Here is a 19,603-nt window from a genome sequence, read left to right as displayed (position 1 = left end):
TTATTGCTTGTATTATCCCTCATATGCTCATTGCTCCTCATCTGCTGATTTGCTCATTTGCTATAGACTTATTGTTCGTGTTGCTCCTCATATGCTCATTGCGCCTCACTTGCTTTTTACCTATTGCAGCCAGTTAAACTGTCCCTGAGGACTCACTGCTCATATGCTTCTATTTATCCTACTGTAGAGACTTATTGCTTGCAAGTCCCTGAGATCTTACTACTTATATGAGTCTGTTTATCCTACTGCAGAAAATGTCCCTTTGACCTATTGCTGTACTAAAATAACTCCCTGAGGACTCACTGCCTCAACTGAGAACATACTGAACTGTGCTACTGGCTACTAATATTACCTAAAGCCACTCTCAATTCAGAATTGCTATATTTTAACCTGTACACATACTCTGTAACACTTTGCCAATCACTAAGTGCTCTTCGCATGCTTTTATCTATCCTATCGCACGCTTTCCGTTCTATTACACCACAATTCACGATAGGATACTACACTGTAGAGCCAGTCCTGGCTATTTGAGTGGCAGGACCCTTGCCTATTTGGAGGGACCTAACAGCTCATACGATCCAACCTGCTCCAGCCCCACAGCCCCACTCTATCCCCACTGGCTATTTGACTGGCAGGACCCTTGCCTATTTGGAGGGGCCTAACAGCTCATACGATCCAGCCCCTCCGCTCCAGATTGTCCCAGTCCGCCTGATCTAGTCACTACTTTGGCACCTGCAAACACCCCTACCACTACTCATGGCCCCGATACACATTCTGCTCCTTGCCCTGTCCCTTCCTAATCTCTTCCGTCACCCTGTTCCCCTACCACTGCCTTCCTCAGGAACTCACTGCCCACCCATGTCCTCTCCCATCCTGCACACTATCTCATTACCCTACCCACCCCCCTCACCATCTCTCCTATCCCCCTCTCTCTTCCTAGCTCTCAACCTTCAACACCTCCTTCCTGCCATTAACCCAACCCCATTCCTCTTAAGCGCACCATGCTTTCGCCGCCCTACCTCCCCCACCCTCCTCCGCACTCTCTTGCTCCTTCTCCTACTATCCGCGGGTGACATCAATCCCAATCCAGGTCCCCCACATCTGTCCTCGTCCTATTCACGCAAACGAGATGTCTCCAATCTCATCCCTATTCCCCTCCTCCCCCCCTCTTCCCTCCCCTTCTCATGTGCCCTGTGGAATGCTCACTCCGTTTGCAACAAACTTCCCTTCACCCATGATCTCTTCATCTCTCGTTCCCTTCAGCTACTCGCCCTAACTGAAACCTGGCTCACTCCTGACGACTCTGCATCAGTCGCTGCCCTTTGCCACGGAGGTTATCTCTTCTCCAACACTCCCCGCCCTGATGGCCGTGGTGAAGGCATCAGGGTTCTACTCTCGCCCTCTTGTAGCTTTCAACCCCTCCTCCTACCGCAGTCTTACTGCTTCTCCTCCTCCTCCGTCTTTTCCACCCACTGCCACTCAGAGTTGCGGTCATTTACCGCCCCCCCTCAACAAGTCCCTCCCCTCCTTCCTCACTGACTTCGATGCCTGGCTCTCAGTTTTTCTTGGTCCCTCATTCTTGGTGACTTTAATATACACGCTGACGACCCTTCCGACTCTTATGCTTCCCAATTCCTCACTCTGATATCCTCCTTCAACCTCCAACTGAGCTCCACCACCCCTACTCACCACTCTGGCCATTGTCTCGACCTCGTCCTCTCCTCTTCCTGCTCATCCTCTGATTTCTGCACCTCTGCTCTTCCTCTCTCAGATCATCACCTGATCACCTTCACACTTCATCACCCTCCCCCGCAGTCCCGTCCACTACTCACCACCACTTCCAGAAATCTCCAGGCTGTCGACCCTCCAACCCTTTCTGCTCAAATCTCCAATTTCCTCCCGTCCATCATGTCCTCCGAATCTGTTGACAACGCTGTCTCTACTTACAACGCCTCCCTCTCCTCTGCACTGGATACCCTTGCACCATCCATCTCCCGTCCCACACGACATACTAATCCTCAGCCCTGGCTGACCCCTTGCATCCGATACCTTCGCTCCTGCGCACGATCGGCCGAACGCCTCTGGAGGAAATCTCGCACCCAAAGTGACTTCTGTCATTACAAATTCATGCTATCCTCCTTCCAGTCCTCCCTATTCCTTGCCAAACAGGAATACTACACCCACCTGACTAATTCTCTCAGCTCCAACCCTCGTCGCCTCTTTGCCACCCTTAATGCCCTCCTCAAAGTGCCCTCCACTCCCCCCCCCCCCCCCCCCACTCTCTCCTCAATGTCTAGCCGATTACTTCCGCGACAAGGTGCAAAAGATCAACCTTGAATTTGCTACCAAGCCGCCTTCTCCTCTTCACCCTTTAACCCACTCCCTCAACTATCCAACCCAAGCCTCCTTCTCCTCTTTTACTGATATCACCGAAGAGGAAACAGCCCAACTTCTCGCCTCCTCGAAATGCACCACCTGTTCCTCTGATCCCATCCCCACCAAATTACTTAACACCATCTCTCCCACTGCCACCCCACCCATCTGTCATATCCTCAACCTCTCTCTCTCCACTGCAACTGTCCCTGACTCATTCAAGCATGCTGTTGTGACACCGCTCCTCAAGAAACCTTCACTTGACCCTACCTGTCCTTCCAACTATCGCCCCATTTCCCTCCTACCCTTCCTCTCCAAGATACTTGAACGCGCCGTTCACAGCCGCTGCCTCGATTTTCTCTCCTCTCATGCCAACCTTGATCCGCTTCAGTCCGGCTTTCGCCCTTTACACTCGATGGAAACGGCTCTTACTAAAGTCTGTAATGACCTCTTCCTTGCAAAATCCAAAGGTCACTACTCGATCCTCATCCTCCTTGACCTATCCGCCGCCTTTGATACTGTTAATCATAATCTACTTCTTGACACACTATCTTCACTTGGGTTCCAGGGCTCTGTCCTCTCCTGGTTCTCCTCTTATCTCTCCAACCGCACCTTCAGAGTACACTCTCATGGCTCTTCCTCCACTCCCATCCCGCTCTCTGTTGGGGTTCCTCAAGGATCTGTCCTTGGGCCCCTTCTTTTTTCAATCTACACCTCTTCCCTGGGCTCACTGATCTCCTCCCATGGTTTCCAATATCATCTTTATGCCGATGACACTCAGCTTTATCTCTCCACACCAGACATTACCGCGGAAACCCAGGCCAAGGTATCGGCCTGCTTATCTGACATCGCTGCCTGGATGTCCAACCGCCACCTGAAACTGAACATGGCCAAGACTGAGCTCATTGTCTTCCCACCTAAACCCACTTCTCCTCTCCCTCCACTCTCTATCTCAGTCGACGGCACCCTCATCCTTCCCGTCTCATCTGCCCGCAACCTTGGAGTCATCTTCGACTCCTCCCTCTCCTTCTCTGCCCATATCCAGCAGACAGCCAAGACCTGTCACTTCTTTCTCTACAACATCAACAAAATTCGCCCCTTCCTCTCTGAACACACCACCCATACTCTTATCCACGCTCTCATTTCCTCTCGCCTTGACTACTGCAATCTGCTCCTCACTGGCCTCCCACTTAACCATCTATCCCCCTTCAATCCGTTCAGAATTCGGCTGCGCGTCTTATCTTCCGCCAAAACCGTTACGCGCACATCACCCCCCTCCTCAAGTCTCTTCACTGGCTTCTGATCAGACACCGCATACAATACAAGCTCCTCCTACTAACCTACAAATGCTCTCAATCTACAGCCCCTCACTACCTCTCCACCCTCATCTCCCCGTATGCCCCTACCCGTAACCTCCGATCACAAGGCAAATCCCTCCTCTCGGGTACCCTTCTCCACCACCGCCAATTCCAGGCTCCGCCCCTTCTGCCTCGCCTCACCCTCTGCCTGGAATAGAATCCCTGTGCCCATACGCCAAGCACCCTCACTGTCCATCTTCAAATCTCTACTCAAAACCCACCTCTTCAATGTTGCTTTCGGAACCTAACATTGTACCTAGTAACCTAGACTGCTCCAACTATTGATTGTCTACTCCAATTATTGCTTGTCTGCTCTCCTTGTCCGTCTTGTCCTCTAGATTGTAAGCTCCTTCGAGCAGGGACCGTCATTCTTTGTTTATTGTACAGCGCTGCGTAACCCTAGTAGCGCTCTATAAATGTCAAATAGTAGTAGTAGTAGTAGTAGTATTTCCATTGTAAAATTGAAAATAGACACACACATTCTTGTCCCACCCAAAATATAGCGTCAGTGTACTGCCTTGAAAGCTGTTTATGCCGCGGCTTTCAAACATATAAATAGTAACTTCCTAAAATCACTGTTCATGTGCCTTGGTCATTTACATGTGTATAGACTGCAATTTATATGTGTAAAATGCCACACAGTCCTAAAATAACTTCCTTAGGCTTTTCAGTTTGGCTGAAATTAGTGGATACATTTAGGAACCTAACTTAGGAGCCTACATTTAAGATCGCAGCTTTGTTTAATATCATCTTCAATGTTGCTAGATAATCTTATGACAGGATGCTTGTGAACACTTTGGGCCCTGTTTACTAAGGTGTGTTAAAAATGCTAACTCACCTACAATTAGCACATGCGCTAACCGTGTAGGTGCCTATAGGGATATTGTAGGCATGTACACGATTAACGCGTGTATGTAGTTAATGGGCGTTAAAAACACTAACGCACTTATAATGCGGCTTAGTAAACAGGGCCCTTTATGTTTCGCCCTCTTCAGGAAAACAGCAGAAATACAAGAATACAAATGATTATTGTATTACCCAACTTGTTTAATTGTATTCCTCCTATATAAATACCCAATGTTTACTTTCTTTTTCTGTTTTAAGAAAACAATAATCCCATGAACAATGCTGCAGAGACACATCACTGGGTGCTGAGTGAGAATCGCAAGAGGAAAATGATGTTATTGGAAAGGGACAATGAGGATACATCTTCCTGTCCTGACTTGGGAACAAAGTGGAAAAATCAATGTTTCTCAGACGAGAAGCAAAGAAATTCAACAGCTCTGTGTGCCCCAAATGGCAGTAATGTCACACATACAGGGGAAGAGCAGAGAAACAGGACAACAGGACAAAGATGCGTTTGTGACGTGTGTGAGATAGTCTTCAGGGATTCTGTCACATTGAAAGCAAAGCAGGAACTGGACAGTGAAGAGAGAGTATCTAGATGTACAAAGTGTGGGAAAAGCCTCAGTCAAACAGGTGCACTACAGGATCCACAAAACAGACGCACAGGAGAGAGACCTTTTACGTGTTCTGAGTGTGGGAAAGGTGTCGGTAGGAAGGAAGAACTAATGCACCCCCAGAAAATTAGTAAAGAAGGAAGAATGTGTACAAGTACGGAATATGAGAGAAGCTTTCTTAATAAAACAAACCTCACAAAATACCAGCAAAGCTATAATGAAAGAACATATTCATGTCCTGGTTTTGACAAAAGTTTCAACCAAGAAGCAAAATTCCACTCGGAAAAGAGGCCACTTTCAAATAATAATTGTAGGAAAAACCTTCTGTACAGAAAAGCATTCACAAAATACCAAGATGTTCAAGCGCTTGAAAAATCACGTCTGTCTACTAAATCTGAAATCTACTTTAGTAAGAAGAAAGACCATTTAGAACACCTGAAAATTCAGAAACGAGGACAAAAAATTACACATACTGAATGTGTTAAAAACTTCAGTGAGAAAAATAAACTCACAGTCCACCAGCCAAGTCACACCGGAGTCAAACCGTTTGCATGTAGTGAGTGTGGTAAAAGCTTCGGTAGAAAAGAAACCCTCAGAGTCCACCAGATAATCCACTCAGGAGTCAAACCGTTTACATGTAGTGAATGTGGTAAAAGCTTTGGTCATAAAGATAAACTCATAATCCACCAGAGAATCCACACAGGAGTCAAACCATATACATGTACTGAGTGTGGTAAAAGCTTCGGTAAGAAAGATATTCTCATAGTCCACCAGAGAATCCACACAGGAGTCAAACCATATACATGTACTGAGTGTGGTAAAAGCTTCCTTGAGAAATATAAACTCACAGTCCACCAGAGAATCCACTCGGGAATCAAGCCATATACGTGTACTGAGTGTGGTAAAGGCTTCATTGTGAAAAATAAACTCACAATCCACCAGAGAATCCACTCGGGAATCAAGCCATATACGTGTACTGAGTGTGGTAAAAGCTTCAGTCAAAAAACAAACCTCACATGCCACCAGAGAATCCACACAGGAATTAAGCCATATTCGTGTACAGAGTGTGGTAAGAGCTTCAGTGTGAAACATAATCTCAGAATCCACCAGAGAATGCACACAGGAATCAAACCATATACATGTACTATATGTGATAAAAGCTTCAGTCAGAAAGGTAAACTCTTAATCCACCAGAGAATCCACACAGGAATCGAACCATGTACATGTTCTGAGTGTGGTAAAAGCTTTGATCGGAAATATAAACTCATAATCCACCAGAGAATCCACACAGGAATCAAACCATATATATGTAGTGAGTGTGGTAAAAGCTTCACGAGAAAACATGTTCTCTCAGCACACCAGAGAATTCACTCGGGAATCAAACCATATACTTGTGGTGAGTGTGGTAAGAGCTTCAGCCAAAACAGCAACCTCACAAGCCACCAGCGAATCCACACAGGAATCAAACCATATACATGTACTGAGTGTGGTAAAAGCTTTTGTAGAAAAGAAACCCTCCGAGTCCACCAGATAATCCACTCAGCAATCACACCATATCTATGTACTTAGGGTAGTAAAAGCTTCAGTTTGAAAACTAGTCATAGAATCTATCAGAAAATTCACACAGAAATCACACCCTATAAATGTACTGAGTGTGGTGAAAGCTTCAGTCAGAAAACGTGTGGAGGAGTAGCCTAATGGGTATCGCAGTGGGCCGAGATCCTGGGGAACTGGGTTTGATTCCTACTTCAGCTCCTTGTGACCTTGGGCAAGTCACTTAACCCTCCATTACCCCAGGTACTAAAACAAAAAAACAAACTAAGATTGTGAGCCTACTAGGGACAGAGCAAATGCCTACATGTAATTTGTGCAGCGCTGCATACGTCTAATAGCACTGTGGAAATAATTAGTACTAGTAAAACATATCTTACACTACCCAAAAATGTACACTGGTGTGAAACTGTTTACAAGTACTCAGTGTGGTAAAAGTTTCAGTTATTAAGCAAACTTCACTGACCAACAGAATCCACGCACTGAGTGTGCTTAAAGCTTTCATTTAAAATTTGCATTTTAAACCACCAAAAACATCCACAACTGTTGACATGTACCGAGTCTGTATTATTTTTCCCCTCCGAAGCTTTATCAGTTTACCAGAGAATCCATATAGGAATCCAAGAAAGCAAAACATAAAATTCAGGAGGAGCAGCTGCTGCTGGTGAATTTTTGTGTGTCTTTGTGGGGAAAACAGTACATTTTCCCCCTCAATTCTTGCTGAGTACATTCACTGGTGACCCTGTTTTCTAAATCTATAGCAAGTCTCAGCAAGGTGACGTGAGCATTTAAGTATGGTAGGAAAGAAAAGGAAAAATTCATGCTGGCTGTAATCACCCAGGATAAGAAGCTGCAGATGAAGATAAACAGCCGTTTGCAAATACCAAGTGGTGTTAAATTTATACATGGGCCCACTGCAGCAAGATGTAAACCACTAAATTTAGTGAAAGATTTAAGAGTATTAATGTCAATTAAGTGGACTTGGATGAAAATGGCAGAATGCATTCCCACCTTTACTGCTACAAATCATGGGGTCACTATTGAACCAGTGGTGCTCAGTGTTTTTCTGACCACCCCTGGCATTACGCCCAAAATTTCAGGGCTGAGCAATGTCAGGGCTCTGGCATTTAATTTTTGGGTTTATGGAGCGGCTACATTGTAGCTGATTAAGTGCAGTATTCAGCTCTTAACCACATAATGATAGAACTGACTTTTATGTGGTTCTGTTTCATTGGTGACCTTGGCCAGGGATGGAATCAGCACTTAACCAGCCATGTGCTGATTCCATCCCCAGAGTCCCCCCAAAATAGCAGGTTTTCAGATAAGTGCTAACTAGACATTTTCATCGGTACTAACCGGTAAAGTGCTACTGAAAACTAGTTAGCTCTGAACAAACAATTTAACTGGCCAAGAGCCATTTCTGGCCGGTTAATTCACTTTGAATATCGTCTTGCATACATTTAAATGAAGAGGGTGTGCCAGAAGGAAGCGCTGTTTGGCACAGTGCGAGTACTATGGCAAACATTAGCAGTAAACGTGAGAAACTAAGATTGTAGTTTCCTGGATTAGAAGCGAGATTCATTATTGCCATATGCAGAAACGAACCCATTTGGAGACACTGTCCTGACTGAAGCCATGTACTTGTTCTGAGTTTTATATAAGATTAGTAAATAAATATACCACTAAAGAACCCATATTGAAATAAAGCTAGACATAGTGGTGAACGAGAAATACTCCAGAACAGCACTAATCATAGAGGTGTCAGTTTCAATTGATTATTCTATGAATCAGGTGAAGAGAGAAAAGATCCTTAAAGATGATTTCGCTAAGAGAAGTTGGTAAAGTACTCAGGACAGCGAAGATGCAAATGGGGGGGGGGGGGGGGGGGGGGGGGGAGAAATAGCCAATACTGTACAATTGGGGAACAATACATCTTTTGAGATATATTAGTGATAGGTGAAAGTGCAAAAGTGGCGTTGTGAGACTCAAAAAGTGAAGGGGAGAAATATATAGAAGCTGATAAAGATATAGCAGGATTGCTTAAATATTTCTGTTCCGTGTTCACAGCTGAAGGGCTGGGGAGCAAGATCACCGAAGACAACCACAAATAGGAATGGAAGTGTGGTAGACTCTGAACAATTTTCAGAGGGCTGTGTTCATGAGGAGCTGGCTAAACTAAAAGTGGAGAAAGCGCCGGGGCCAGATGGCATATATCCAAGGGTTCTGAATAAACATAGGGAAGTTCTGGCAGCTCTGCTGACTGACCTTTTACAGTGCTTCTCTAGAGTCGGAAGGGGGCCCAGAGGACTGGAGAAGGGCGGATGTGGTCCCACTCCACAAAAGCGGAAATAAGGAGGAGGTTGGCAACTTCAGGCGAGTAAGTCTGACATCTATGACAAGTAAATTAATGGAAATGCTTTTAAACCGGAGAATACTTGGAACCCAATGGATTACAGGACCCGAGGCATCATGCTTTCACTAGAGGTAGGTTCTTATCAGATAAATCTGATTTTCTTTGTTGGTTGACCAAATGCCTCATGGCGAATGCAGCAGCAAGATGGAGTGAGGTTCAACAAAAGGAAGAGTCCAAAATATAAAAGTCACATCAATTTATTAATATAAAGCAGAACTCCACCTATTGTTGTCAGTCTTGTATTTAGCAAAGCCTTTAACACGGTTTCATGTAGATTACTAATAAATAAACTGAGTGCCATCAGTATGGGCCCTAAAGCGGCTGCCCGGGTTAGAAAATGCTTGAGTGGTAGACATCAAAGGGTAGTGGTAAATGGAGCTCACTGTGTGTTTACCAGTGGTGTACTGCAAGTTTTGGTTCTTGGGCCAGTTCTTAAGGGCTGAAGGGCTGTCTGGTAAGGTTTGCCTCCTTGTAGATGATAACAAAATCTGCAGTTGGGTAGACACTCCTGATGGTGTGGATAACATGAGGAAGGACCTAGCAAAACTTGAAGAATGGTCCAGAATTGGTAGCTTAAGATTTAGTGCTAAAAAAATGCAGGGTCATGCATTTGGGCTGCAAAAACCCGAGGGAATGGTATAGTTTAGGGCAGTGCCGGCCCAAGGCAAGATGCCGCCTGAGGCAGAGCTAAGATGCTGCCCCCCCCCCCCAGGCTGAGATGCCGCTCCCCACCCCATGCCGAGATGCCTTCCCCTCCTGAGCGGAGATACTGCCCCCTTCCTACCTCCAGCCTGTTAGCGGCATTTACCTGTTTCATCACGTTCCAAACCTGGCAGTGAATCCCATATGCTGCCCTGCTGCTGGCACCCGGCTCTTCCCTTTACTGCAGCTGCCTGAACCTCTGACAAAACAGGAAGTTACATCAAAGAGGCGGCCGTAGTAAAGAGAAGAGCCGGTGCTGGCAGCGTATGGGAATCACTGCTGGGTTTGGAACGTGACGAAACAGGTAAATGCCGCAAATGGGGTGAAGGAAGGAGGAAATGCCACTCACTGAAGAGTGCTACCCAAAGCCCCCGCCTCAGTTGGCCTCACCCCTGATTTAGGGGGTGAAGAACTTTTGTGCATGAAAGAGGAGAGGAACTTGGGTGTGATCGTATGTGATGATGTTAAGGTGGTTAGACTGGTAGAAATTCGACTGCTAAAGCTTAGAAGGACGCTTGGGTGTATAGGGAGAGTAATGGCCAGTAGGAAAATGGAGTTGATGATGTCATTGTATAAGACACTGGTGAGACCTCAATTAGAGTATTCTGTACAGTTCTGGAGACTAGCTTCAAAAAGATTTAAATAGGATGGAGTGAATCCAGAGGGTGACTGCTAAAATAGGCGGTAGTCTTTGTCATAAAGCATATAGGGACAGACTTAAAGATCTCAATATGTATTCTTTGTAAGAAAGGTGAGAGAGCGGAGACATTTAAATACCTATGCGGCATTAAATGCAAAGGAGGCTCAATTGGAAGGAATGAGGGGGCATAGGATGAAGGTGAAAGGGTATAGACTCGGAAGTAACCTAAGAAAATACTGCTTCACGGAAAGGGTGGTGAGTTCGTGGAATGGCCTCCCGGTAGAAGCGGTCGAGACAAAAACAGTATCTAAATTCAAGAGAACTTGGGATGAGTACATAAGATCTTTAAGAGAGGGCAGGGGAGACTGGATAGACCATATGGTCTTTTTCTGTGTACATTTCCTACGTTTCCTGTGCTTCAGGCACAGGAAAGAAATTTTCAAGCACCACCACCATCTGCCACCCCACAATGTCTCCATGAGGGCATGGAGATCAATTTAGAGGTAGCCTGCCAAGGTAAGTGTGAAGCAGTGCCCCCCTAGGATCACAGCACCACTCATGTGCCAGCACCATACATAGGCAGGGTCAGATACAGTGAGGACCCTTTGTTTTTGCAATACATGTTATTGATTTTTCATAAGGAATGACAAAGCATTGGTGAAATCAGAATGTCCAAAATATCCAATGACAAGTAAACATGGGGCCTCCTCTACTAACCATTCAATACTGAAATGAGCTACACATATATGGACCCCCTTCCTACCCCCGCTAGCATCCTGCTCCATGCCTACATACTGATGGGAATGTTGGCAGCAGCTTACACTGAGCCACGCAAAGGTACATCAGCTTTACCCCACTGCCCATCCCCACCTCCCAGCAACTTTGCACATGCTCCACAGCAAAGCTACCATGCCATTCTCTGTCCCCATGGCCACCTCAGTCAGGGCCGGTCTTAGGCCGAGGCGGCTGCATAGGGCCCCGCGCGGCGCACCTCAGTCAGCCTCTTCCAGGGCCCGGTCCGACATGGACGGTAACCAACAAGCAAGGTAAGCATGGCAGGGGGCCGCCACCTGGAGGGCACCGCTGCGCCATGCTTACCGCCACTTATCGTCCCTCTTCTCCCCCCAACCAAGGATCATTTTTCTTTTAAATTTACCCTCCGTCGCCGGAATCCGACTGGACAGCAGCGTCACTGAAAGCGCTCCTCCCCTCCCGAGTCCCCCCGACGTCTCTAGTAGAATGCAGAAGCTCTTCCTGATTCGTTCATTCTGGGCGGGACACAGAATGAACGAATCAGGAAGAGCTTCTGCGTTCTGCTAGATGTCGGGAGGACTCGGGAGGGGAAGAGCGCTTTCAGTGACGCTGCTGTGCTGCTGTCCAGTCGGATTCCAGTGACGGAGGGTAAATTTAAAAGAAAAAATGATCCTTGGTTGTGGGGAGAAGAGGGTGCCAGGGTGGGCAGGCAGTTGAACATGGGAGCGGGAGGGCACGGGAGAGAGGACCTGGACATGGATGGCAGGGCTCAGCGAGAGAGGGGAATTGCTGGATAGGGATGAATGGAGGGGGCAGGGGAGAGGAGTATGGATGGGAGGGCAGGGCTCAGCGAGAGAGGGGAATTGCTGGATAGGGATGAATGGAGGGGGCAGGGGAGAGGAGTATGGATGGGGAGGGCAGGGCTCAGGGAGAGAGGGGAATTGCTGGATAGGGATGATGAATGGAGGGGGCAGGGGACAGAGGAGCATGGATGGGAGGACAGGGCTCAGGGAGAGAGGGGAATTGCTGGATAGGGATGATGAATGGAGGGGGCAGGGGACAGGAGAGGAGCATGGATTGGGAGGGCAGGGCTCAGGGAGAGAGGGGAATTGCTTTATAGGGATGAATGGAGGGGGCAGGGGACAGAGGAGCATGGATGGGAGGGCAGGGCAGGGCACAGGGAGAGAGGAGAAATTGCTGGACATGGAGGGCAGGGGAGAGAGGAGAAATGTGCAGGAATGGAGGGAAGGAAAGACGAAGGAGATGCACATGGCTGGAGGGGAAGGGATAGAGAGAAATGCTGGACATGGAGGGGACGTGAGGAAAGTAGATGCACATGGAAGGAGGGAGTGAGGAGAAATGCTGGATATGCATGGAGGGGAAATTGCTGAATTTAAGGGCTAGATCAGAACACAGATGCTGAAACTGGAGAAAGGATAGGGACAGGGCTACCGATGGTAGACAGGACACATAAGGACACAGGAGGATGGTGGACATGGTGAGAGAAAAAATATCAAATGGAAAGAAGACACTGCATAAAACAGAAGACACTGGGACCAAAGCGAATAGAAAAAAACAAATGATCAAACAACGAAGGTAGAAAATAGTATTGTAACCCTATGGGTTTAAATTTTAAAAGATCACCTGGCTCCTTCTAGATCTGTTGTACGATAGTGAGCAGTGCAGTGAAACTGAGTAGTCTGTGTGCATGGGCTGAGTGTCTGAGTGTTCCGCATGCTGATGGAACTCTCAGGAGAGTGACAAAGAGCTCAGGCTGGCAGTTGGGAGGGAGCTGATTGGTGAGAACAGGTTACTAGGATAAGACTGGAAGAAAGTTGATGCTGGAGATCATCACCTGAAAGAAAAGGCGCCCACCGTTCAAGAGAGCCAGAGAGAAAACAAAGAGAACAGCTAAGTGACTGAAACTATTTAAAAAATGCACATAAGAGAAAATAGTAAAGGAAACCTGAACAATAAGTGAGAGATAACTAAAAAAAAAAAAAAAGAGTAGAGGAAAACGTGGTCTCCGGAAATCTGAAACACAGGAGAAAAGAAACTAAAGATCTAGTATTTTGTAAAATTGAATGTGCTTAAATGATTTATGCAACTAATATTTATACTTATCTGAGGATGCTCTCTATGTTTCTAGAGACTAAACTGATTGTGTTGCTAACCTGTAATTGGATACATATGTTAAATTTGCAAGTTGATAAAATTTCATTAGCATTTAAATATATTCACTAATAAAAAAAAATATCTTCTTTTATTGTTAAACTCCCTGGTTGGGGTTGACTCATTTCGGGGAAACACTGACATATTTGGTACCATCTTTAATACCGTGCTCTGCCACCAGGGGGTTTACAGTATTTTATTAAGAATTTATTAATTGGAATATGTCAGCTTTTGGAAATGTGCATCTGTGATATTTTGCATGTAAGTTTCAATTTTTCTAGTATTGCTGCATGCTGAGTCTGACTTCTTGAGGTACTTTCCAGTTCAGTATTTTGCCTTCATATCTGTTGTGTCATGTGTTTTTCATGTGTGATCAAGGTGCAGTATTCTGCTAGCATGTAGTATTTGCAGCCCTTTTGTTTGTTTTTTTCACGAGGTAGTGTATTGGTGTTTAGAAGCCTGGTGTAATTACAGTTCTGCCTTTCCACGTATAAGATTGTGCTCATCCTGTCCTTGGAATTAGTGCTGTTATGGTTTGGTAAGGTTATGAGTGTGTTTTTGCACAAGTTTGTGTATAGTGTTTTGCAGTGGAGAGATTGTGTGTCCGCACCTCTGACCCCCCCCCCCCCCCCGGGGTTATGAGAATTGGAACTACTAATTGTAGTGGACTTGAACTGAATAATTTCTGGGGAGGGGAGGTTCATGATGGCATTGTGCTTATTATTTCAATCAGTTTTTCTGTACAAGTTTAGCTTAATTTGTCTTTATTTGAAATTTCATAAATAAAAATTTTTCTAAAAATTGAATATTATCATCAATGGGGTGGAGCAGGGGTGGGGGCGGGGCTAGGATGGGGCCCCACCAAATTGGTCTGCATAGGGCCCCGCACTTGCTAAGACCGGCCCTGACTGGATGGACCGTACAGGTCTTATCTGCCATCATTTACTATGTTACTGCATGAACCTGGCTTTTCACTCATCTGCTCCACCTCTGCTTCCCCCACTTGCATAAACATGTGTACCTGTCATTTCACATAGGCTCTAACCACCTAGATTGCTCCATCTCCTTACACACAATACCCTAGAGATTTCTTCAGACCCTCCCTCTGTCTTGTTTGCAATTAACCACTTATCTATCCAGCACCTGATTGCCCATGGCTGGCCAGACTGTTGACACTATGGGAACTTTAACCCATCTATTTTATTCAATACATGAGTAACATAGTAGATGACGGCAGAAAAAGACCTGCACGGTCCATCCAGTCTGCCCAACAAGACAACTCATGTGTGCTACTTTTTGTGTATACCCTACTTTGATTTGTACCTATGCTCTTCAGGGCAAAGATCTGTATAAGTCTGCCCAGCACTATCCCCGCCTCCCACCACTGGCTCTGGCACAGACCGTATAAGTCTGCCAGCACTATCCCCGCCTCCCAACCACCAGCCCCTCCTCTCAACCACCGGCTCTGGCACAGACCGTATAAGTCTGCCCCGCCTCCCACCACCGGCTCTGGCACAGACCGTATAAGTCTGCCCTGCACTGTCCCCGCCTCCCAACCTCCAGCCCCGCTCCCACTACCAGCTCTGCTATCCAATCTCGTTAAGGCTCCTGAGGATCCATTCCTTCTGCACAGGATTCCTTATGCTTATCCCACGCGTGTTTGAATTCCGTTACCGTTTCATCTCCACCACCTCCCGCGGGAGGGCATTCCAAGCATCCACCACTCTCTCTGTGAAGAAATACTTCCTGACATTTTACTTCAGATCTGGTCTTGCTGGACCTTGCAGGGCATAAACTACAGTACATTTCTATAATTCCTATGGGCGTCTTAGCGTTTAGTGCACATTCATTTTCAGTACGTGCTAAAAACGCTAGAATGCCTTTGAAAAAAGACCCCCTAAAACGAGAGAACAGCTCATTTTAAACTGAGAAGAATTGTTTAGGTATAAAATCAGGAAAACAAGAATTTATAATAAAACTTGTTTGAGAAAGACTTTCAGACAGGTACAAGAAAAGTGAGATTTAATCTCATTTTGTGAGTATTTTAAAAGATAAGCAAGTCTTTTTATTTTATTCAAGAAGATTAAAAATGTAAAGGAAAATGAACATTGAAAATTAGACTGATGAGATAATTTTGAGAGTGAGAAAATATTTTTAAACAGGAGTTCTTTTCTGCAGTGCTCCGGTTTAAAATAAATACTGGTAGTTATTCTTTAAAGAGAAAAGGAATTTATGCTGGGAGAATTTTCCAACCCCCCCTCCCCCCTTTTACAAAGCCATGCTAGCGGCTGCTGGTGTGGTAATGCAGACACAGTCCATTCAAAGTGAGTGGGCTGTGTTGGCATTGCTGCGTGGCTTTGAAAGGGGGGGGGGGTGAATAGCACATTTCTCTACTGAAAATCCAGTTAAAAAAACAAAAATACTCTGTAACTGTCCCGTCTTCCGCCGGGACCACACTCACCTGCTCGCCGCCGGTACCAGTGGGCCGTGGGGCCCGGGCCGCCATGGATGGCCGGTCTTCGCCGCAGGTCCTCCGGTGGCCGGCTATCGTCGGTCAGTGAGGGGGGACGGATATTGCCTTCAGTCCGGCCACAGAGGATCGCCGGTTGTTCCCGCCGATGGCCGGCTTTCCACTTCCGGTATGGAACCCCTGCAACATGGCGCCGGTGAGGATAGCCGGCGTCTCTTCCGGTTGCGGGATCAAGCAGGGGAAGCGGTGACTAGCGTCACCTCGGATTGGTTACGTGAAGGCTCAATCACAGAAACACCAGCTGGGGTTCCGCGCTAATGAGAAGGCCTACTTAAGAAGCACCACTCCTCCTAGTCAGTGCTTCGGCTTCTCGTTCCTGAGAGCTCCGCATCGTTGGATGAACTCTGTACCTTGCTATCTGCTATTGCCTGCTACTGACGTCGTCTTGACCGCTGCCTCCTGACTCGCCCTGACTACTGCCTGCCTCTACCTTTGCTGCTGCTGTCCGCTTGGCCTGTCCGCCCCCTGTTCCAGAAGCCCTGTAGGCTGCCTGCACCTGGAGGCTCAACTTCCAGGGAACGGCGGCCTTCCCAGGCGAAGAGTGGGGGTGGGTCGGCTGCCCTCTGGAGAAGGAGGGGTTCACTCCGCCGTCTCCGGCCGGATCCAAGGGCTCACACCAGCGAAGCTGCTCATCCTTTGGCGGAGCAAGACAGTAACTGAGAATTTGTATTGAAAGTGGATGTTTGAATGTTCCGGCTGAGTCTCCTGCAAAATAATCCCTGTTCGTTAGTTAGGGACTAAGAGGTCCTTTTACTAAGGTGCACTGAAAAATGGCCTGCGATACTGTAGGCACAGGTTTTGGGCACGCACAGATCCATTTTTCAGCGTACTTGTAAAAAATGCCTTTAAACATTTTTGCCAAAAATGAATATGCGGCAAAATGAAAATTGCCACGCGTCCATTTTGGGTCTGAGACCTTACTGCCAGCCATTGACCCAGCGGTAAAGTCTCACGGAATAACCGGGCAGTAATGACCTACGAGTGTCAAATGCCACTTGTTGCATATCCAATATGTGCATCCGAAAATAAAAAAAAATGTTTGGACGCGCGCCAAAAATGAAATTACCACAAGAGCCATGCGGTAGCTGGGCGATAACTCTATTTTGGCGCACAGCCAGGCTCAAACAGTGAGGGTTTTTAAAATCATCTTTTATTTTTTTCATTAAACATAGATCATGACGGTAGATAAGGGCTAAATGGTCCAGCCAGTCTGCCCACATCCTCAGTAACCTCTTCCTTTCCAAGGGATCCCAATGCCTGCCCCACACTTTCTTACACTCTGACACAGTCCTTGTCTCCACGACCTCCACCGGGAGGCCATTCCACACATCCACCACTATTTCAGTGAAAGAGTATTTTCTGAGATTCCTTCTAAGCCTATTTCCTATGCCCCCTCATTTCAAAGTTTTCCTTCATTTGAAAAGGCTCACCTCCTGTATATTGACAACCAATGAGGTATTTAAATGTCCTCTATCACATCCCTCTCTCTCACCTCTCTTCCAGCGTATACATGTTGAGGTTCCTAAGCCTGTCCCTATATGTTTTTACGACAGTACCTGACACGGACTCCAACTGAGCTGAAAGAGAAAAGGAGAAAGAAGGAACTGCTGGGGATGGGACAGTCCTAAAATGTAAGGGTTCCACCCAGGGCCCTGTTCTGCTTGCAAGGCCTATCAAATGCCACCCCCTGGCCTGAAACATGCTGCATCTTTTTCCAGTCATGACAGCAGAAAATGCAGACAGAAACAGCTGCTTTTACTGAACCACACCCATCAAATGGCATAATGACAGGTCTATCCTACATGCTGAAGAGGAGGCCCTGCTTTCTTCCACCTGGAGGTTAAAATAAAACACCTGAAGGCAGCATTTTTTGAGTCTGGGCTGCTTGCTAATGCACTCTGTGAGAGATTAAGGAGATGCATAGAATCCAGTCACAAATACAAGCGTCAGGATTGCAATGTTATCACTTCCTGACCCGGCTCTGTCCATTTGCAAGATTATATTTATTCTTTATTAGGATTTATTTACTTGCTTTTTTGAAGGAATTCACTCAAGGCAGTGTACAGTAAGTATAGATCAAATATGAGCAATAGGCAATTACAGCAGTAAAAATATTAAAATACAATACAAAGTATGGCATAGTATACTATTTACAATGCCAACACAATCTGTAATAGAACATTTTAATTGACAGTGTAGGATATAAGCAAAGATGGAACATATAGATAAGTATGAGAGGAAGAAGAGTTAGAAAGTAAGGTGACATTTAAAGAAAGTTGCACATGAGGTCAGAGAGATGGTTAAATATGATCTCAGCTAGGGTAGGAGTGGGTAAACATGTCTTGTCTTGGCTGCAGCATGTGCAGCCCGAGTCACTCTTTGTGTGTGTGAGTGAGACTAACAAGTTAGTTACTTCTTCCATTCAAGGCCCGTTTAAACAGCCAAGCTTTCACCTGCTTCCTGAAGTACAAATAGTCTTGTGTTAAGTGGAGCCTTTCAGGGAGTGCATTCCCGAGTGTGGGGGCTACTCTGGAAAAGGCTTGCTTGGCAGGTATCACATCTTGGAATGTCTTTTGGAGAGGGTGTGGATAGTGAGAGTTCTTGAGAGGACTATGGGTGTTGGTCCTCATTAGCCACAGTCCCTGGGGAAGAAATCAGAAAGGTAGGTCGCTGTGCCCTCTCAAATATTCACAAATTATATCTTCATGCTGTATTAGTGTTAGTTAAAAAAAATGAGTGAAATTTGTTTTGTTTTACACAGGCATATATGGACATAGTGAATGTGCAGCGATATTGGGGGTGAACAGGTAGTGTTGGGCTTTGTATATGTTTGTGGTTTTGATGATCATGTTACTTTATAGTCATTGTATTTTATGTGTGTTAATTGTAACTTGCCTATCTTTAGATGGCTAGAAGGTTATATGAACAATTATATGAAATATCGTGTTTCCTTTATTTTGATTCAGTGCTTTATTTTACCTTATTTCACATTTTTGTGCTTGATGTACTTTTATTTGTCCTTTTCACAAATCATTGCTTTACAATCTATTTTTAGATCTGTTTTTTAGAAATATGAAGGCCATTTTATATCGTTTTCATAGACCCAGCTTGATGCAGGCACACTGAAACACATTAGATAGAGCTTTGCAGTGCAATAGTTTTTATTTAGGGCAGGAACACCAGTAACCCACACACACATTGAGGGAGCATAGCCTCTTTTATTGATTTGTATTTAAAGCTAGAAACAGGTAAAAGAAGAAGAAGAAAGCCGGAAGAAAGAATGCCAAGACAGATAAAGAGAAAGAAGTAATACAACAAAGTAGGAAACAGATAAGTGGAAGAACACAGAATACACATGGACATTTGATTTTTCACACAGAAAAACAAATTGAGCTGCTCAGTGCATACACAGACTAACACAGAAAGCATACTTACCTAATAGGTTTCTATTCAAACCTGAGAACTAATATATACCACTGAAGTTAATAATCACATTCTGGTGTTGATAATAAGCAAAAACAGATACCTGATTTTTAAAATTAGTTTATGTAAACTTGATCCAGTATAAGTATAGGAAGGTGAACAGTGTATTGGAATTTTAAAGTGTTAACATATTTTAAACACGTTAACCTATTTTTTAATGTTTTAACT

General features: G+C 45.6%; 1 protein-coding gene across 2 annotated transcripts in view; it reads left to right on the top strand.

Annotated features, from left to right (window-relative positions):
• LOC115464629 (zinc finger protein 271-like) overlaps positions 1-19,603 on the top strand; it is a 72,529-nt gene that overhangs the window by 11,338 nt on the left and 41,588 nt on the right. The window contains exon 6 of one of the 2 annotated variants that reach the window (XM_030195001.1): positions 4,836-6,909. The exons of the other annotated variant lie outside the window; for it this stretch is intronic. Within the exon in view, the coding sequence (XP_030050861.1) occupies positions 4,836-6,760 (1,925 nt within the window). The 3' untranslated portion in view covers positions 6,761-6,909. Of the gene's footprint in view, positions 1-4,835; positions 6,910-19,603 lie in introns of those variants that run through there. 2 annotated transcript variants of the gene reach the window in all.

Source organism: Microcaecilia unicolor, chromosome 1 (genome assembly GCF_901765095.1).
Source record: "Microcaecilia unicolor chromosome 1, aMicUni1.1, whole genome shotgun sequence".
In the NCBI taxonomy this organism is placed as follows: domain Eukaryota; kingdom Metazoa; phylum Chordata; class Amphibia; order Gymnophiona; family Siphonopidae; genus Microcaecilia; species Microcaecilia unicolor.
The sequence above is the reverse complement of the archived record's forward strand: the minus strand, read 5'-3'. Positions and strand labels throughout refer to the sequence as shown.